Source organism: Tachyglossus aculeatus, chromosome 8, assembly GCF_015852505.1.
Source record: "Tachyglossus aculeatus isolate mTacAcu1 chromosome 8, mTacAcu1.pri, whole genome shotgun sequence".
Lineage (NCBI taxonomy): Eukaryota > Metazoa > Chordata > Mammalia > Monotremata > Tachyglossidae > Tachyglossus > Tachyglossus aculeatus.
In genome coordinates this window covers 19,631,953-19,652,074 of record NC_052073.1, presented here as the reverse complement: position 1 = coordinate 19,652,074, position 20,122 = coordinate 19,631,953, and the positions used below count along the sequence as shown (strand labels likewise).

General features: G+C 41.2%; 1 protein-coding gene across 2 annotated transcripts in view; it reads right to left on the bottom strand.

The window, feature by feature from the left end:
- Positions 1 to 1,526: 1,526 nt before the first annotated feature.
- Positions 1,527 to 20,122, bottom strand: part of SLCO4A1 (solute carrier organic anion transporter family member 4A1) — a 47,274-nt gene continuing 28,678 nt past the window's right edge. For both annotated transcript variants that reach the window (XM_038750227.1, XM_038750228.1), the window contains exons 4-12: positions 16,754 to 16,875; positions 15,745 to 15,856; positions 10,974 to 11,128; positions 8,704 to 8,899; positions 8,104 to 8,266; positions 7,855 to 8,009; positions 7,465 to 7,529; positions 7,061 to 7,209; positions 1,527 to 4,487 (exon numbers count right to left, since the gene is read on the bottom strand). In XM_038750227.1, the coding sequence (XP_038606155.1) occupies positions 4,341 to 4,487; positions 7,061 to 7,209; positions 7,465 to 7,529; positions 7,855 to 8,009; positions 8,104 to 8,266; positions 8,704 to 8,899; positions 10,974 to 11,128; positions 15,745 to 15,856; positions 16,754 to 16,875 (1,264 nt within the window). In that variant the 3' untranslated portion in view covers positions 1,527 to 4,340. The remainder of the gene's footprint in view (positions 4,488 to 7,060; positions 7,210 to 7,464; positions 7,530 to 7,854; positions 8,010 to 8,103; positions 8,267 to 8,703; positions 8,900 to 10,973; positions 11,129 to 15,744; positions 15,857 to 16,753; positions 16,876 to 20,122) is intronic.

The following is a 20,122-nucleotide window of genomic DNA, read 5'->3' as shown; positions in this document are numbered from 1 at the left end:
AGCCCTAGGTGGAACATGGATTGTATCCAACCAATTATCTTGTATCTGCCCCAGGGCTTACTACCATGCCTAGCACACAGTAAGCATTTAATACCATAAGAAACAAAACAAAAAAAATTTTGATTATCTTCTCAGAGTTATAACAACATGCCAGGCACTGTACTAAGTGCTGGGGTGGCTACAAATTGGGTTGGCCACAGTCCCTGTCCCATGTGGGGCTCACAGTGGGACAGATTTACATTTTACTGAGCAGAGAGGTGAAGTGACCTGCCCAAGGTCACACAGCAGACATGTGGCAGAACCAGGATTAGAACCTTCGGATTCCTTATGCCTATGTTCTATCCACTATGATATGCTGCTTCAGAAGAGACTGAACCTAGTACAGGCACTACTGCAACCTGCTGGGGATCAATCAATCAGTGGTATTTATTGAGCTCTTACTGTGTGCATAACATTGTACTAAGCTCTTGGGAGAAGGCACTACGATAAGGTTGGTAGGTGGGAAACCCTGCCCACAAAGAACTTACACACTAGAGGGGGAGACAGACATGAATGTAAATTACAGGTAAGGGAAATGGCAGAAAAAGAATGTGTACAAAACTGCTCTAGGGCTGGATGGGGGGGAATATCGAAGTGCTTAAGGAGTTCAGACCCCAGTACATAGGTGTCACAGAAAAGAGGGAAAATACAGGAAGTGAAGACAGTCCAGAGAGCCCACCCCCAAGCTTCCCAACTGCAAAGTAATCTTAGGATCTCAGTAAATCTTTCAAGGGAGCCAAAGCCATTGGCTGAAATCCGCTGATGGCATGAGAAGCTCTTGTATGATCTACATAAACCAAGTAGAGGTTTTGAGATTGTTCCCTGAACTTCACTAACCAATGTTAGTTAATGAGGGTAGGCAAGGGTTACGCCTAAGACTTGCTCTGGTTCCAAGTCAAAATGCAATTCTGGGAATGCTTTGTTAGTAATGTGCTTCCTTAGTCCAGGATATTGCCAGCAATGGAGAGTACTGAGCATGGCTTTGCATGGGCACAACCATCACTGTAACTCAGCTTTGGGTCAATTTTTGTCCCATGAAAAACTTCATGTTTGCTACTCAAATGTTAAATAATAAATCTAGCCCTTTGGACCTCCTGTCAAGTAGAGTGACAGAACAGGAGAAAGAGCAACTTGGTCAAGGGGATAGAGCATGGGCCTGGGAGTCAGAAGAACCTGGGTTCTAATCCCAACTCTGACACTTATCTGTTGTGTGACCTTAGGCAAGTCACGACCTCTCTGGGCCTCAGTTCCCTCATTTGTAAAATGGGGGTTAAGACAGAGCCCTATGCTGGACACAGACTGTGTCCAACCTGATTAGCTTGCATCTACCCCAGCATTTAGAACAGTGCCTGGCATAGTAAGCAATGAAATACCAGTTTTCAAAAAAAAAAAGCCTGAACTCTGTAAGCTTTATCTTTAACTTTATTAAGCCTCTTAATGCAAATGTTAAGGATACAGTCCCACCACACAAAAAACAAGAGATGAAATCATAAAAATTTAGTTCCATTTATTTAATGTATTCTTTACAAAAGGATATTGGGTTACATTACTCACATGGAAAATATGATGAGATACTGGTCATTGTATTACTATGTAATGCTTGGGAGGCAAAATGATGCTGTGGGGCATGTGTTCCATTCAAGAACTGAAAGGACACCAAAACATTATCTTGCTAGTCCTCCAATTAATGGAATAAGAAGTGCTAGAATGGGCCTGAAATGATTATCCACCTGCCAAAGTAAATGCCGACATTAAATACAGAAAACTAAAACTCTTGAGGCAAGCCATCTATTTGATTCTTTACCTTTTGGTACTTAATGATTTAATATAGTTAAAACATTGAATGTTAGTGAACATTTTTAAACCCTATAAGCATGATAACCATCCATTTGATTTTGGTACACCAAGTTATCATCTAAGTATCTACAGTCAGATATCTTCCACTGCTTTCTGTTAGGAACCCATTAAATAGCTCCAATTTATTTTTCTAATTCTAAAGTAAATGGTATTTGGATTAAGACTTCCTTAATGTCTTTTGCCAACCGTACTACTTCTCCCTTTTGCTAGCTAATCTAATCTGCTTTATTCCTGTCAATGGTTGATGATTTAGCACCCAAAGCGCCCAATGACTGCCCAACTCAAAAGTACTACTTCCTGCATTTCTTATGAATTGTCATCTAAGAAAAGTAGATGCATCAAAACCAAGATCCTTCCTTCTGCAAGACAAAGCACATGACAGTCAGTTTGGGTTTAGGGTATGTAATTTTCCTTACTCCTCAGGTATTGAAGCACAGTTTCTCCTTGGTTTGATCAGTCCCAAACTTAGTTAAGTCATCTGAGAAGACTCCAATCCTCTCTCCAGTGACCAGAATTTCCTTTCTAACACACTCTCCTCTTTGAGTAGGAACAGCCCATATTTACCATGATGCTTTTGTTCTGACCTGGAGAGCTTTAGCTCTTTCGTCAAAGACCAAGCAGTACGGATGCAGGCTTTTTAAAGATGTATATCAGGCCCCCCATTTGCCTTCTAGAGCACAAAAAGCTCAAACCACTAAGGGGCAGTCTTTCTTAATTTTTTTTTATTAAATGAAAATGCAGCCACTTCACTTAGGATGACCCTTACAGGATGCATTTTTACAAAAGAAAATCAGATGTATTCTCTCCCTTTAACTCACTTTGACTCCCAGGAACCAAACCTGCCCTCAAAACTGCAGTGCAATCTTATTTGAACTATAGTATGAAGAGGATCTTCATGGTCAAACCATCAAACTGGAATGAAACTCATCTTGGACCATGTTTCCAGGTAAGGTATATACAAACAAGTTAAACTGAATTTATAGAAATAACACTTTACAAGTCATAAATGAACATTTTAAAATATTAACTATACACATAATATCCATGGTACACTAAAAACAAATGAATTTAAATCACAAAGCTCTGAACATATGCTCATAAATCTAGTTGCTTCACTTTATAAACACAAATGATTCAAGTGTAAAACTGTACATTCATAAATATATTTTCACAAAATGATGGTTCCAATGTACATTCAGGTAAAATCCCCTGCAAGACAGAGTAGTGTGCTGAAGGAAGTGTTACACAGGTTGAAGTATGCAAATCAACATACTTAGTCCTACAATAAATTTTTTTGAGTTTTTTTAGAAAAATGGTTATATATAAAAAGCATTTCTCATTGGCATCAATGGTTTGCAGTTAATCTGTTTTTAATCTTTCTATGTTGGAAAATCATGAGTTAGAAAAAGCGCAGGCTATCACCAAAGAAGTTGGCTTGAATGATGCTATGATCTGAAACAAGAGTTCACAAGTCCATAAGGCTTACTGACGCCATTCTGAACGTGATTACTTTTCATTCGCATCACTTGTGAATGAGTTTTAAGTATAGGTCCAAAGCATAGCCATTTACAATTACCTGACCCCTAGACTCTAGCTTTACTCAAATGTAGTGTGTTTTGAACAAGGGTGGGCGATCTATAGAAAATTGGAATTGCCAAACCCTCCCCCTACAAAACAAAATGTGATTTTAATGTTTATCATTTATAAAATGACAAAAGTAATACACTGCATAGGTCCTCATTTTGTGTATTTAGAAAAGTAAAACTTTTGGTAAGATCTAGTGCATCCTTAGGTTGTCAATATCACACAAATCAGATTTGAGAACTCAAGAAGGAAAAACAGGACATTATATTACCTGGCCACCAATGTCTAGCTTCCACCCTTCTCTAAGGCTTGGGGTGGACTGGTGGAATCCCCTGACCCATCTCCATCCAATTTCCTTTCCAAAATAACAGTGAACAGTTGCAGCCTTTTTCCAGCTACAAACAAAACACTCCTAGCTTCACAAATGGCCTTGTTGGTCATTTTTCTGGCACAGGGAGAAGGTCTCTTTCTTCCATATTTCTCATTTCACACAGATGGCCCTAATCGTTTCTCCACTGCCCCATCCTCAGGTGTCTTCATTGCTTTGTAATGGCTCCACAAATCTCATGGACCCACTCAAACATCAAAATAAAGTTCAGCTTTCCAGAACTCCTATCACTTTTGGAAATAGGAAGATCAGATTGTGCTTTTCAATGGTAAAGGAGATGGATTCATTTTGAATCACTTCTGATAATCACCCAAACAATACACCTTTGAATAAAAATTAAAGTTCAGGATCAAAAGTACGGTGAAAATTGAACAAAATTGTTGTACTAAATTGGGAGCTCACTCAGTGACTTTAAAAGGCAACAGGAGGAGAGAAGGCCCAAAATGGGTTTATCTTTGACATGGAGAAAATACTATACGCCATTTTGTTTCGGGAGCGGAGTATGATTTTCACTGAGGCTAGGGTTGTCATCTGATGCAGTAGAAGGTAGAGATTTTGGTGATCCTGTTGGTGGTTTATATAGTAAATGGGCTATCAAAAAGAAAATAAATCCAAGCACCTGAAAAAAGTGAGAATGGTTTGTTACTAATCAACAACACCTGTAAAATCCAATTTGATTCTCTGTTCAAATGTAGATCCCCAAGTTCAATCAAGAATTCAGATGGGAAAATGCAACTATTGGAGGTAAGGGGAAAATTTGCATTTAGGCTTTGAACTGTACCTTAATCACCTTCTAAAATCCAATCAGCTTCATTTATGGTAAGCAGCATGGCCCAGTGCTACAGCATTTCTAGTGCTAGAGCTAGTCTAGAGGATGGGCCTGGGAGTCAGAGGGCTTTGGTTCTAATCCTGGCCCTAATGCTAAATCCTAGTGGTATTTGTTAAGCACTTACTATATGCCAGGCATTGTGCTAAACAATGGGGTAAATACAAAATAATCAGGTTGGACACAGCCCATGTTCCTCAGGGCTCACGATCTTAATCCCCATTTTACTAATTTGGTAACTGAGGCCCAGAGAAGTTAAGTGACTTGGCCAAGGTCACACAGCAGACACATTCATTCATTCAATCGTATTTATTGAGCACTTACTGTGTGCAGAGCACTGTGCTAAGCGCTTGGGAAGTACAAATTGGCAACATATAGAGACAGTCCCTACCCAACAATGGGCAGAGCTAGGATTAGTACTCATGTCCTCTCTCAGGCACATGCTCTTTCCACTAGGCAACACTGCTTCTTAGCCACTTGTCTGCTGGGGGAACTTGGGCAACCCATTTAACTTCTATGTGCCTCAGTTTCCTCATCTGCAAAACAGGGATAAACATCTACTCCCTCTTAAACTGTGAGTCCCATGTGGGTCAGGGATTGTGTCCAACCTGAATATCTTGTATCTATCCAATGTTTACAACAGTGTTTGGAAATATAGTAAGCATGTAAATGCAATAAGCATTTGGTGAGTGTACCCCTATTTCTTGCCAATCAATGGTATTTGAGCACTTACTATTTGCAGAGCACTTAGAAGACTATATAACAGAATCAGCAGACACGTTCCCTGCCCATAATGAGTTTACAGTCTAAATAACATTTAATATCTTGAACTAGAGCACACTATTCTATTCTTTGGTTTAATCATACTGTATTTTATTTGTTTTTAACTTAACAGGCAAGGTTCTAGTGCTTAGAACCGTGCTCAGCGCTTCGCACATGGTAAGCGCTTAACAAATACCATCATTATTAGTATTCCAAAACCCAATAAAATATTATAAGACTGTCAATGGTTTTGTAAGCAGGGCACTTGGCTACGATGCTCCTTTTAGAAGGAAAAACACTGCCCTGTGCTGGAAGAAAGTCAAGCAGCAGGGTGCAGCAGTCAGGAAAGAGGCACATTAAGTGTGGGATTAGTTGGCTACAGCTCCTCTCAAGGTTGTACCTGGAGAGTTTCCAGTACTCTACTAGTCTCAACTATGGAAGGGAGAGTCAAGCAGGGGCCTATCCATTCCATTCCTAGCTGGGACAGCGGCTAGTGAGTGGGGGGCAACTCAAGTCTCCCCAGTGCTGGGTAGCAACAGCACGGGAGAGAGTCGAGGGCAGAGACTCTAGTTTACTGTATGGAAAGAGGCAATGGTAAACCATTTCTGTATTTTTACCGAGAAAACTCTTTGGATACACTACCAGAACAATTGCAGTTGGAGGTGGGGCATTCTGAGAGAGAAGCAGCGTGGCTCAGTGGAAAGAGCATGGGCTTGGGACTCCAGGTGGTGAGAAGGAAAAGTATTTAAAGCAAAAAGTTCTGAGAAATTTTTGCACACACTTGCTTGTTAACTTCATAATGCATGATGATAATTTTTCAGAAGTTATTTGGTAAGCCCGCACTATGCTCCTGGCACTGTACTGTGCCCTGAGGTAGATAACAGGTTGGACACAGTCCATATCCCACATGGATCTCACAGTTTTAATCCCCACTTTACAGATGAGGTAACAGGCACAGGGAAGTTAACTTGCCAAAGATCACACAGCAAACAAGTGGTGGAGCTGGGATTAGAACTCATGTCCTCTGACTCCAAGTTCTGTGCTCTTTCCACTAAGGCACGCTGCTTAAAGTGATTGATACATTAAAATGCTACAAAGAGGCAAATATTAGTATTACAATATATTCTTCTTGACCCAAGTAGGAAAGACATTGGTAAACTGAGGTGGGGCATCTATCTTAACCTATAGCATAATACTGATTTGCCTTAAAGGGCATCCTTGGATTTTTTTTTTATTAAGAGAACATTTCCTCAGAACATCAGAAAGATGTAAGATATGATCAGACTTATTCCAATAGCCCAATGTCAAAAGCTTCATGTATAAACTTGAGTGTTTCACAAAAGACTGAGGAAAGAGGGTAATATAATGGTCAGAAGATAGCTAATGAGGGAAGAAAGTTTCCCAAAAAAACAGTGACCTGACCAGAGGTTTGATCATAGGCAGATCTCAGCTTTTTAAAATAAACTATCCAATGATGTTCCACACATTGTCCTATGCAGAAAGGATTCCAAATTGAAGTTTTGGTACAAAATGCAACCCTGGAGAGACACTACAGGGCACCTCTGCTTGTCCAAATGAGGAGTTAAGAATATCAATCTACTCACCTTGTAAACAAATCCAGCAGTGAGAGTGTATTTGCTCATATCTGAGTTCTGGTAAACATAACAAGAGCCCTGATCCCCACACTGGTTCTGCCATAGTATACAAGCTTTATCAATCACCCAACCAAAGGCAATTGGACCTGGAATAGCACCTAAATGAAGAGAATAACATTTATTTTTCCCGATTTCATTTAGCCCAAGTATCTTGACAATGTTTCAATAGGGCAAACCACTTTATGCTGAGGCATTAAAATCCATGGGGTGGCTTTTAATAAATGGTGCATTTTGATCAGTGAGAATAGTCAGTCACAGCCCCTCTGTGAAAATTGCTAACAGATTTCACATGGAGACCTAGAACACAGTGGATGGGATCTTTGAGATTTTTTCTTTATATTTATTATACCTACCTAGCGTTCTTACAACAATCCACTGGATTCCCAGTGCAAAAGATCTCTGGCGGTCAGACACGCACCTAGGATACAAAATAACAGCATTACCTTAAGATAGAAAACAGGACCACCTAACCGTCACACCTCAATTAGGATGATCCCAGTTCGGAGAAACACTACATTAATGGATCACGGTCTTTGTGGAATGTTCGAAACTTGACTTACACATCTTTTGCATATAAGTGTCATTTAAACCTATCAAATCCCATGCAGGTCTAACTATCCAGGAAACACCATTCCTTTAATGTCAGCATCATTACAACCAATCTGCAGGGATGCAGCATTTAATGGTTGACTTGCTGAAAATGGGATTTGACAAAACCACTGAAGTCCCATCCCAGGGCTTACCGTAGCGTTGCCGTGAGAGCAGGAATGCTACTGAGGAATGTAAAGAAAATTGCAATGAACATGAAAAACAGGAGAAGGGATTTTTTCTCACAAGATGAAGTGCATTTCCCTGCTGTAGCATAACCTTGAGGAATACAGCTACAGTTCCGGTAAACCTGGAAAGCCCAACAACAGCAAACCGATTACCTAAAGGAAAGGACAAATGTGGTAAAATTTCTTAGGGCAACTGGAAGGGTCACCAAGACTTACCTTTTGGCCACTTGGAAGGATGGCTCCTTTAGTGCAGCCTGCAAGGCAGGGAGAGTAGTACATGATGTTGTTAGAGCCACAGATGGGACTATAGGTCTCTGTCAGACACTCACAGTCCTTATTACAATCCTCCATCAGCTGGAGGATGCCTTCTGGCAAGGTGCTTTGGGAAAAAAGACAATAACACAGTTTCAGCTGCTTTTCATGTCATGGACCACCAATTCTCTCCTGGCAGGGTCCACCAGTCAACCCTTGGTTTTCACTATATAATACCTGAAAGCTACATTTTTTGGACAACACCATCCAGTTTTAAAGAATCATGATAGCCATTTCTGATAGCCATTTCTCCAGCCTCCCAGCCTCCATTTTGGCAGCTGTTTTAAGAAACTATGACAACTGGTGCACTACCCTTTTGACAAAGAGGAGACAGTTAAGTGAAAATCAGATCCACAACTTTGAAAATAAAATACTTCTTCTATGGGGCATTATGCCAATGATTTTTCCATCTTTATTAAAGGATTTCTTTTCTTCCTTTAGCTACTAAAAAGCAGAAACCACAGTCATTCCCAGGACAACAAAACACGGACTCTGGGCTCATACCTGTTGTTATAGTGAAGGGTGACGCCTGCCATAGGCATATTGGGACAGTGCAGGAAAAAGATGGAGGTTGCCAAAAAACTTATTAATGTGCACAACAGACAAAACTTAATGATTCCTGAACAGCGAAGCTTAAACTTGTTCACAAAGAATCCTCCAAATAATGTGCCGCCGCCTCCCGCTGGCACAACCAAGTAACCTGCAAGAAAGACAAATATGCTGGCTACAATAATGAGGGAGCATAGGGGTCTCCCTAAGGTGGACCCCATTGAATCCCCCCACCCCCAGCTCCTCAGCAGGACCCTAAAGGATGGGGCACAATGAAGTGCTAATAAGTAGCGTGGCTCAGTAGAAAGAGCATGGGTTTTGGAGTCAGAGGTCATGGGTTCAAACCCTGGCTCCGCCAATTGTCACGTGATTGACTTTGGGCAAGTCACTTAACTTCTCTGTGCCTCAGTTAAATCATCTGTAAAATGGGGATTAAGACTGAGCCCCCCGTGGGACAAACTGATCACCTTGTAATCTCCCCAGTGCTTAGAACAGTGCATTGCACATAGTAAGCGCTTAATAAATGCCATCATTATTATTATAATTATTTTTTAGGCACTTACTATGTACCAGGCACTGTACTAAGCAGTGGGGTGGATACAGGCAAATCAAGTTGAACACAGTCCCTGTCCCACATAAGGCTCACATTCTTAATTCCCGTTTTACAGATCAGAGAACTGAGGCATAGAGAATTGAAGTAACTTGCCCATGATCACACAGCAGACAAGTGGTGGAGAAGGATTAGAACCCAGGTCCTTCTGACTCCCAGGCTCCTGCTCTATCCATTAGGCAACATTGCTAGAACAATGTGAGGCACCTCATATGAAGTGAGCCATTCAAGTCCAGTCACTGGTCTCAGAAGAGAAAGTTTAGACAGTTCTGAGGAAATGAGGGATGTTTCTTTGAATAAAAAAAAGACTCCCACAGGACTGAGTAAGCTTAATGGACCCAGAATCTGTCAGGGAATTTAAGGGCTAAACCATAGGTTGAATTCTGGCTGCGTCTGTATCTTCTGTCCAAATCTGTACTACTATTAGTCGTCTATAGTCCAGTGCTTGGTACACATTATTATATCAGAAAATAAAGGGTATGCATGAATGTGAAATTAAGATTAGTATCAGAGTAGTTTGGGGGTTGGATATCAGCCCAAATCTATTACAAGCTAGTCACTCTGGGTCCAGCTGGAATTTTAGAGAAGCAACAGTGACCTAATGAAACAAGTGCAGGACTGGAAGTTAGGGGACCTGGGTTCTAATCTGTGTTTAATTCCCATCTATGAATTCTTTCCCACACTGTGCACACAGTGTTTAATAAATACTATTACTACTAATCCTAGCACCCCCACTTACCTGCTGAGTGACCTTGGAAATTCACCTAAGTTTTTTTTTTCCTCTTTCTCTCTCTCTCTCTTATTTTCCTCAACTATAAAACGGGAATTAAGTACCTGTTCTCTCTACCCCCCAGATTATGATTCCCATTTAGGACAAGGACTGTGTCTGATCTGAATTCACTGTATTTACCCCAGCACCTAGCACAGTCAATGACACATATTAGAGAAGCAGCGTGGTTCAGTGGAAACAGCTCAGGCTTGGGAGTCAGAGGTCACGGGTTCTAATCCCAGCTCCACCACTTGTCAACTGTGTGACTTTGGGCAAGTCACTTAACTTGTCTGGGCCTCAGTTATCCATCTGTAAAATGGGGATTAAGACTCGGAGCCTCACGTGGGACAACCCGATCACCTTATATCTACTCCAGCGCTTAGAACAGTGCCTTTCACATAGTAAGCACTTAAATACCATTATTATTATTATTATTATATTAGGTGCTTAAATACTTCAATTTTGATTTTTATTACCTGGGTTGAAGTTGCCTGAACTTCAGGGATAGGCTCTGAACCCCTGATTAATTTAAATACCATAAAAAAAGAGAGATTCACACACTATTTAATCATTCCTCAGCATGCTCTGTCTAGGACTTGGATTAATCAGGAACTACTGCAGAACAGAGGACTGGTCATGCTCAAAATATGCAAAAGGATCATTGATTCGCTTTGACTTCTATGCTAAAATTTCATCCCAAATCTCATTATGCTTCATTACTTCCTTTTAGAATAGAGCCTCTGCATTCTGGAAATTATAGAGTGTACAGGTTCTCCAGAATTATTTCTAAAGACATAGGAGCCCCCACACAACAAAAGCAATATTGTAGACAGTTGTCTTCCTTACCAAACAAGGTAGCAGCTTCAGAGGCACTTAAACTGAATTGGGATTCAAGGAACTTGGGCCCAAAAGTTGACATTCCAGAAATGAGTGTGGCTTCAGTTGCCCCAGCTAAACAGAGTAAGATGAAAGTGGGGTTCTTCAAGAGTAGCCAGATGGAGCTGGAGAATGAGAGCAATGGAAAAACCAGAGTTGAGTTTGGAAGAAATTCCTTTTAAACCTTAATATACAAACTTCCATTCAGGGATATTTTACAGCACAATGTGTATAATATTATTGGGCTTTTTTTGTTTGTTTTTGAAAGGCTAGACTCCATATATTTCCCAACTCAGTCTTATAGTCATTTCTTTCCTACATGAAACCACTGGATTCTTGGAAATACATGTCATCTAGTAATCTTCATGCATTACAGAGAAGGCTGAAATTTCTTTGCATATAGAGACAGGTAGTAAATGGCCCATAAATTCCACCTAGCATTTTTGATTCTCAGTTTAGCACAATATTTAGGGTGGTAGAATTACTATAAAAATACCAGTTCTGAAAATGATTCAGACCCCCTTCATGACATTCCAGTCAATTTAGTAGAAGAAAGATATCCTCCTTAGGGAAACTCAGAGCAATCAAGCAGCTTTTCCAAGGTGAATCAGTGGCAGCAAGAACACTAGAACTTGGGCTATCTGCTTCCAGGCCAGTGAGTTTGGTACTGGACTATTATAGGGACACTGACAGTTACCACTGCACATCTCTAACACAACAGGAGTGGCCAAGGTTGGACTGCCTCAAATGTTAATACAAAATCCAAGTATGAACCCCTGAAAGCAGGTGAAAAGATGAGGTGGAGGGGGTGCAAGCCGTTGAGGAGCTAGCATTTGGACACACTTGGTTTTGCTCTGGAAACACGTGACAAGAAGCTGGTGTGCCATTTTCCCCATCCCCCTGAGGAAAGAAAGAGAAGTGTTAAGACTTTTTGATGCAGAGGAAGACGATTTTTCTGATTTCATTAGGACTGACCAGTATAAAATCATTGGTCTCAAATGACATCCTCTGAGGTCACAGACAGATTTTACTTAGTTCACATTTTGCAAATGCTCATCCACACCATTGATAAACAAAGAGGTTTCCTTCCCAAGGCTCTCAATCACATGGGCAGGAAGAGAAAGAATAATTGTGAATATCCAGTGAATCAGAAGTAAAGAACATCATCCCTTATCTGGGAGATAAGTCTCCAAAGCTCTCAACAGAGGCTGCATTGAGTACTGCCCCAGTTACAGGGAGAGAGTCCTGACTGCCAGTGTCATCCTTTTATAGATTTGTGCCTGCCAAGTAAAACAATGATTAGCCAGAGCTAGGAATTATGAGAATGACACGGGAACTTTACAGCCAACATTGGCACTTAGTTATACACATCCTCACCACTTGTATAATCTATATTTTATATATATTTTATTTTATATTCACTTGTAAAAAATATTTATAAACATAATAATTAGAATGTCTGTCTCCCTTTTTACACTGTAAACTCCTTGTGGGCAGGATACAAGTCACTTCTTTCTGTGGTACTTTCTCAAGCACTTAGTACAGTGTATTAGTGAGTGCTCAAAAACTACCATTACTACTACTGATCCAGAAGCCCTGCAAAAGGGAGTCCTACTCAAGTTCCTCTGAGAAATTTTGCGGTGACTAACACCAAAATCTCTTCATCAGAAACAAGTTTACCACTAGGTGGAAAGTCAGCTTTAACAGTTATTTTAACAGTAAATGAAAGCTTTCCAGACAGGAAAAATCTGTTCAGATTCTATGACCTCCAGGATACTGAAACAGTAGACTTATGGATGTAAGTGATTTTAAATCTACTTAAAAAAGCAAAAAGAATGTAAACCCTTTACAATGGCAAGTTTACAAAGATAAAAATGGCTGCTCTAAAGGAACCAGTGTTCACAATAGCGTGACCTTGCCATTATCCTCAACTCATCTCTCTTATACAACCAACATATTCAATGTCACCAAATCCTGTCAGGTCTAGGTTCATGTCGCTAAAATCCACCCTTCCCTCACCATCCCAACTACTACTACCACTATGCTGATCCAAGCATTTATCCTATCCTGCCTTGACTACTGTGCCTCCTGTCTCTCCCACTACAGTCCATACTTCACTCCACTACCTAATCAGCCTCCTGATTGGGCCAGTAGCATGCCAGATTGACAGGCTTCCAACCAGCGATGCTCAGAACTCTTCCCACACCCTAACTCAGCATGGACTCCGGGGACTTCTGGGTTGGTATCAGGGTGTGGAAAAACTTGAAATGCAAACCATAAGTGAACGTGCTGACAACAAGGATCCCTGGGTGGGCTTAGAAGTGGAAGGAGTGGTTTTAGGGATCCAAAAAATGCCATCATGGAAGTAACCATTGCATTTAGCTTGACATCTAGATGTACGATTTACTCCAGAGAGCAAAAAACCCAAAAAGCTTTCATTAGGATTTTTTTTCCTGTAAATGATTCCATTCAATCACAGCCAAGATATAATAATGAGCTGAGTTCAGCTATTCTTTTAAGTTTGTTAGAGATAAACTGCTTTTCCCTTCAGTATTGGCTTCACAAATGGAATTGTGTTCCCTCATGTAATATGTGGATTGTTTTAAGGTGTAAGTAAATAATTGAACTAAGAAGGTAAACAAATAGTCCTTCATAGGACTGTCTGGGAAATTTGAATTTGGTTTATAATGAAAAGGAAGTAATACACAAATCCAAAACTATGAGGAAGTCTGGAAAGCAAACAGAAGAAGTCTCTTTCTAGGTGGATGGAAACTATCCTGTCCTGGCAGTATAAATCAGGAAGTGCTCCTAGCCCTTTCAAGAGTTTAGTTAGAGCCTTACATTCTTTCTGCTTCATACCTTTATTTTTGTTACGTAATACTATTCCTAGGACCTGGTTAGATCCTAGATTGCCCCTAAGGGAAGTAGCAAGACCTAAGTAGAAAGAGCAAGGGCCTGGAAATCAGAGGACTTGAGTTCTAATCCTGGCTCTACCACTTGTCTGTTATATGCCCTGGGCAAGCCACTTAACATCTCCATGTGAGCCGCAGTTACCGCATCTGTTAAATGGGAATTAAATCCTCCTCCCTCTGATTTAGACCGTAAGCCGCATCTGGGACAGTATTGTGTCCAACATGATTTTCTTGTATCGACCCCAGTACTTAGTACAATGCCTGACACGTAGTAACTACCTAAAAAGTACCAACCAAAAAAGTGCACCTTGGGAAATGCCTTTCCTCCCACCCAGCCCCACTTTTTTAATTGTTAAGCACTTATTACGGGCCGGACACTGTTCTAAGCACTGGGGTAGGTAAAAGATAATCAGGTTAGACCCGGTCCCTGTCCCTTATGGGTTCACAATCTTAATCCCCATTTTACATCATATAAGGTAACTGAGGCAAAGAGAAGTCAAGTGACTTGCCCAAGGTCACACAGCTGGCAAGTGGCAGAGCTGGGATAAGAACCCAGGTCTTCTGACTCCCAGGCCTGTGCTCTTTCCATTAGGCCATGTTGCTTCCTTCTGAGAACATCTGCTACTGCTCACCTGGCTCTACGAGTAAAAGGGTCAGTCTACCCTCTAAATGCATTCTGTACCCTCTCCTGCCCACGATGTTTCCTAGCTGGCCCTTCAGGTGTGTTCTTCCCTCATGCTGATTTTGGCACAATGGGGCTCCTCACTGGGGGCTTAGATCTGCATAAAGTCAGTGGAGAGGTAGGAAGGGCAAGTTCAGAGCCAGTCACTGGAATTTAACATGTAGCTTTGAGAGGGTACATGGTGCTACTGAGGGAGAGTTGAGGGAGGATTCTCTTCCCCCAGAAATGGGGCATCATGAGGGTGATTCCCTCCAACGAGGAATGTCTGGGGCACCCCTGCTGTTTTGGATATAGTCAGTCAGTCTCCTGCTTCTCAACCTGCCCCCCACAGTTTCCTTTGTTGGATCATTTTCCCTCTTCATAACTTTAGCTATGAGCATCCTACAAAGGCTCAGCTCCGGATCCTCTACTATTCTCACTTTAGACTATTTAGGAAGTTCATCAGTTCACAGGGTTTAAAATGCCACTTCTATGAAAATAATTTCCAAATTCACATCACCGGCTCTTACCCTTCCCCTGTTCAACCAATTCACATTTCCTCCTGGCTTCAGGACGTCTATCTGGATGATGATGGCATCTTAAACTTAGCATTTCATATATAGAAAAGGCATTTGATTTGCAAATATAAAGTATCATTTTGCCAGGAAGTGCCAGATGTGGAACACATGGAACAGGAAGCTCCGGAGTTCTGAATAGTATGGATTTTTTTGAGTCTATTAATAGTCAGATTTTGCTAATTGCAACAAAGGCATTCAGACTGCAGGCTCTTCCCTGAGGCAGAACATGCTGACTGCAGCAGTCAGGAAATTGTTATGAATCCATTTGTGCCTTTGTGACATTTTCTAGTTTGAATTTCAGGCGTGAAAGACAATGTCATGAATTGTTTAAGTTCTTGAGGAAAAAATTCTGGGAATTCTGTGAGCTAGATGTCCTTAAAAAAGGCATTTAACCTCCTGGTTTCAATTCATTCTACTGGTTCTATAAAATGGACAACAGAAACTGGTCCACACAGGGGTGCTGGGAGATATAATTAGTGTCTCTAAGTCGCAAGAGGGTCATGCAGAGTGAGGATGTATTTCTTTCCAAGTGATGCCCAGTGTCATTGTAGGAGGCCAAATTAGAACATACACAAGATATAAGCTCTTACAGAGGCAGATCTTTAACAGTTTTTCCAAAATCTGGGTTGGCTGTTGTAATATCGCTTCCGTCTTTTAACTGATGAGTTTCAGATCTTCTCATTACTACGTAACGCTGGGATCCTGAAATAGGAAAAGAAAAATTAAAAAGGAACATGAGAGATGCAGATGCATTAGCTAAAAACAAGCATATTGAGAAAAAGAGAGGTGGTCTTGGTGGCTCCTTAGCTGTGTCTACTCATACAATTCTACATATTCTGTTACCATTCTTATGACTTTGCTACAGGATGAAAGGGAAAGAGAAGAAAAAAATATCAAAGAATCATCATAACATTTTGTCCTTTTTTGGTGCACCCACCCTCGACAGTGAGAATATCGTATTTTTAAGAAAGTGTTGAGAAGTCCATGAAAAAGAAAAATCAGCACTTCCAGCAGTGTCTCTGTCTCCACTGTTAGAGGAACAGGAATAAAAGATTCAAAGACAAATATCACCAACAGTTCCAGGTGGGAGAGGAAACAAAAGTATTTAACAGGGGACAGCCCAAAGTTAAAACTTTATCCACTTCTTTAGCTGAATGCATTCACAAACTTGCATGCCACACGAATAAAGGATAATAGCAGTTCATGGCTTCCTGGCTTAAAGAACACCACAAATATAAAGTCAATGAAATAACGATTTTTGCCCCACTGGGTCAAAATGAAAAGAATATTCATATATTACAAGAGTACAAAGTACTCTTATATCATTAATGTTTTTTCCCTTGATCCAGGACATTTGAGCTGAAACTGAAACAAAGAGAGGGAGGAAAATAATAATAATAATGGGACTTATTAAACGCTTACTATGTGCAAAGCACTGTTCTAAGCGCTGGAAAAGATAAGTCACATTAATGGAAGACTAGAAGCAGAGGATCCAGGAGTAAGAAATGCTAGCCCTGCTTATTGTTGCACGTGATCTTGCAGTTTCTGAGGAATTTATTCTTATTATGGTGCAGGACTTAAGAAATCAAAGCATTATACCTGGCAGTTGACGAGGATAGCCAAGGATGGGCAGGGCGATGAGAAACGCAGCAGCTCCAGCCCCTACGAAGCCTATCCACCAGGCCCCAACCCATAGAGGATTTTCGGGGGTAAGGTCGGTACTGTGAGGGAAGTAAAATTTCAAGTTAGTGGTCAATAGAAATCTAACCACAATACAGTATATTTAGCCATTTCCAAGGGCATTCGCTCTTCCTATTTCATCCGTCTAAAAAAATTCCACTCTAAAAATGGGGGAAAATAAAATCCTAGCCTTCTCCTTCCCACACCCCCCAGGTACAAGATCCTGCCTTCTTATGTCTTGTTAAAGGTATGGAAGTCTCATGAACATGCAGAAGTGGATTTCTGGATGTTTTTTGCAAAGTCCAGACAAAAAACATGTGGGTTATGATGATGATGACAGCAGTATTTGTTAAGTGCTTACTACGTGCCAGGCACCATACTAAGTGCTGAGATAGATAGAAGATAATCAGGTTGGACACAGTCCCTTGTCCTTCATGAAGCTCAGAGTCTAAGAGGGAGGGAGAACAGGTAAAGAATCTTCATTTTTCACATGAGGATACTGAGGCACAGTGAAGTGACTTGTCCAAGGTCACAGAAGGCCAGTGGCAGAACTAGGATTAGAACCAGGTCTTTCCACTAGGCCACATTGCTACTGTTTTCTATATGCCCTGAGATTCACAAGCTCATTTATAAAGGTTAAAATGGAAAACTGCAGAAAGCTGACTTCTCAAAGTAATATTAGAATAACAGATAAGCCTTTGGTTCTTCTTTCACTATATTTTCACAGATCAGCCCCTTCCTCTCCCAGCTGGTGGCTGCCACAAGCTAGATTATTGCATGAGCCTCTCCCATCTTCAGTCTATGTTATACTCTCAGCCAGGATCACTTTCCTAAAGGGTCACTCAGAATGCAGCTCTTCTCAGAAACCCCCACTCATTTCTCTCTACAACTCCTAGTCACTACAGTGTTTAATCAATCAATCAATCAATCGTATTTATTGAGCGCTTACTATGTGCAGAGCACTGTACTAAGCGCTTGGGAAGTACAAATTGGCATCACATAGAGACAGTCCCTACCCAACAGTGGGCTCACAGTCCAAAAGGGGGAGACAGAGAACAGAACCAAACATACCAACAAAATAAAATAAGTAGGATAGAAATGTACAAGTAAAATAAATAAATAAATAAATAAATAGAGTAATAAATATGTACAACCATATATACATATATACAGGTGCTGTGGGGAAGGGAAGGAGGTAAGACGGGGGGATGGAGAGGGGGACGAGGGGGAGAGGAAAGAAGGGGCTCAGTCTGGGAAGGCCTCCTGGAGGAGGTGAGCTCTCAGCAGGGCCTTGAAGGGAGGAAGAGAGCTAGCTTGGCGGATGGGCAGAGGGAGGGCATTCCAGGCCCGGGGGATGACGTGGGCCGGGGGTCGATGGCGGGACAGGCGAGAGCGAGGTACAGTGAGGAGATTAGTGGTGGAGGAGCGGAGGGTGCGGGCTGGGCAGTAGAAGGAGAGAAGGGAGGTGAGGTAGGAGGGGGCGAGGTGATGGACAGCCTTGAAGCCCAGGGTGAGGAGTTTCTGCCTGATGCGCAGATTGATCGGTAGCCATTGGAGGTTTTTGAGGAGGGGAGTAATATGTCCAGAGCGTTTCTGGACAAAGATTCTTCAACTGTCTCCTCCATACCCTTCCACTCTCATCTTTCACTACATCCTGGTTTCCAATCTATGTTCCTCTCAAGTGTCACTCTTGACCACCCCCCCACCACCTCGAACTCTTGTACAGTTTATTCTCCTTTCAAGGAAGTCTCGCTTCACTCAGAGCCACCAAGCAGCATAGCCTAGTGGACAAAGCAGGGCCTGAGAGTCAGAAGGACCCAGGTTCTAATCCCAGCTCCACCACGTTTCTGCTGTGTGACATTGGACAAGTCACTTAAGTTTTTTGTGCCTCAGTCACCTCATCTGTAAAATGGGGATTAAGACTGTTGAGTCCCTGTGGGAGATGGACAGTGTCCAACCAGATTAGCTTGTATCTACTACAGTACAGTGCCTGGTACATAGTATGCACTTAACCAATAATATATGTATGCATTTAGCCCCCATTTTCAAAGTCCTAGATTAGTTCTCCCTTCTCTGCTCATCTCAGACACCCTTAGTGCTTTTGAATATATCAGTCTCTCTTTTTCCACTTATTTATTAGTGTATGCATAAGGTTGTTGTTACCAGTTCTATCTGTATTATCCCTCTTATTCCTGTTGTATGCATACTCTGTTGTGCTCACTTGATTGTATGTTCCTTGAGGGAAGGGACCAGGATCTTAGAATGCTGTTCTGCACACAATAGGCTCATCTTTATTAAGGGTATTTACTGAGTGCTTACTGTGTGCAGAGCACTGTGCTAGGCGCTTGGGAGAGTATGATATAGAGTTGGTAGACATGGGCCCACTATAAGCTTAGAGTCTAGAGGGGGAGACAGACATTAATATAAATAAATGATTTAATATATAATACATTATGATACTGATAATGGCAGCAATGATGACAAGGTGGTGAAGGACGAGGAAGCACGTTCACCACAGTTATGGGCAGAAGTTCCATGCGATAATATATTCAGGGTCAGATAACCAACCCAAAACCATATCCTATTTGTTTCATTTTTTGAGAGATATTTATGCTTGATGCCTTTTAAAACTTTAAGAATGAGTGCATAGAGATTCAACTGAAAGCAGCTACAACTCAGCAAAAGGATTTTTCACCATATTTGTCAACTGAAAGCCAAAATGGTTCTTCTAAATGGTAATGAAAAAAGAAAATGTGAAAGGAAACCCTTATCCCATTTGGCAAATTGATCTCCTGGGAGAGGCTGTTCAAAATTTGAATTTGCCCAAACTCCATGTGACTCCATGAGACGGTGGCATAGCTGAGCATTTGGCTTGCAATAGTGAACTTGAGGAGAAAAGAAAAGTGCTGCTTATTTGCTCACTCAGTTACATAACCAACCTTCTGTTTCTCTCCTGGAAAATTATGTAAAGAAATTGCCCTGAGGTGGTTGAGAAGATTTTCCGCATTGTGGAGCCAATTATTCATTTCTAGACTCAGGGATGTTTCTGAACTGTCTTGAATCATCAAAAGTATCCGGAAATCAACAATGCCTTGAGAGCCTACTGAAAAAAAATAGCACCATACTAGGCTTGTGTATTTACTGCTCCTTGGATTTGAGCAACATGAACAAAAAAGTAAATGCCAAAGTTTGGATGCACAGCCACATACATTTTATGCATATTTTAACTTTTTATATAGACATCATTTCATATGAAACAAGTAAAGGAGTACTCAAACAGAGAAGCAG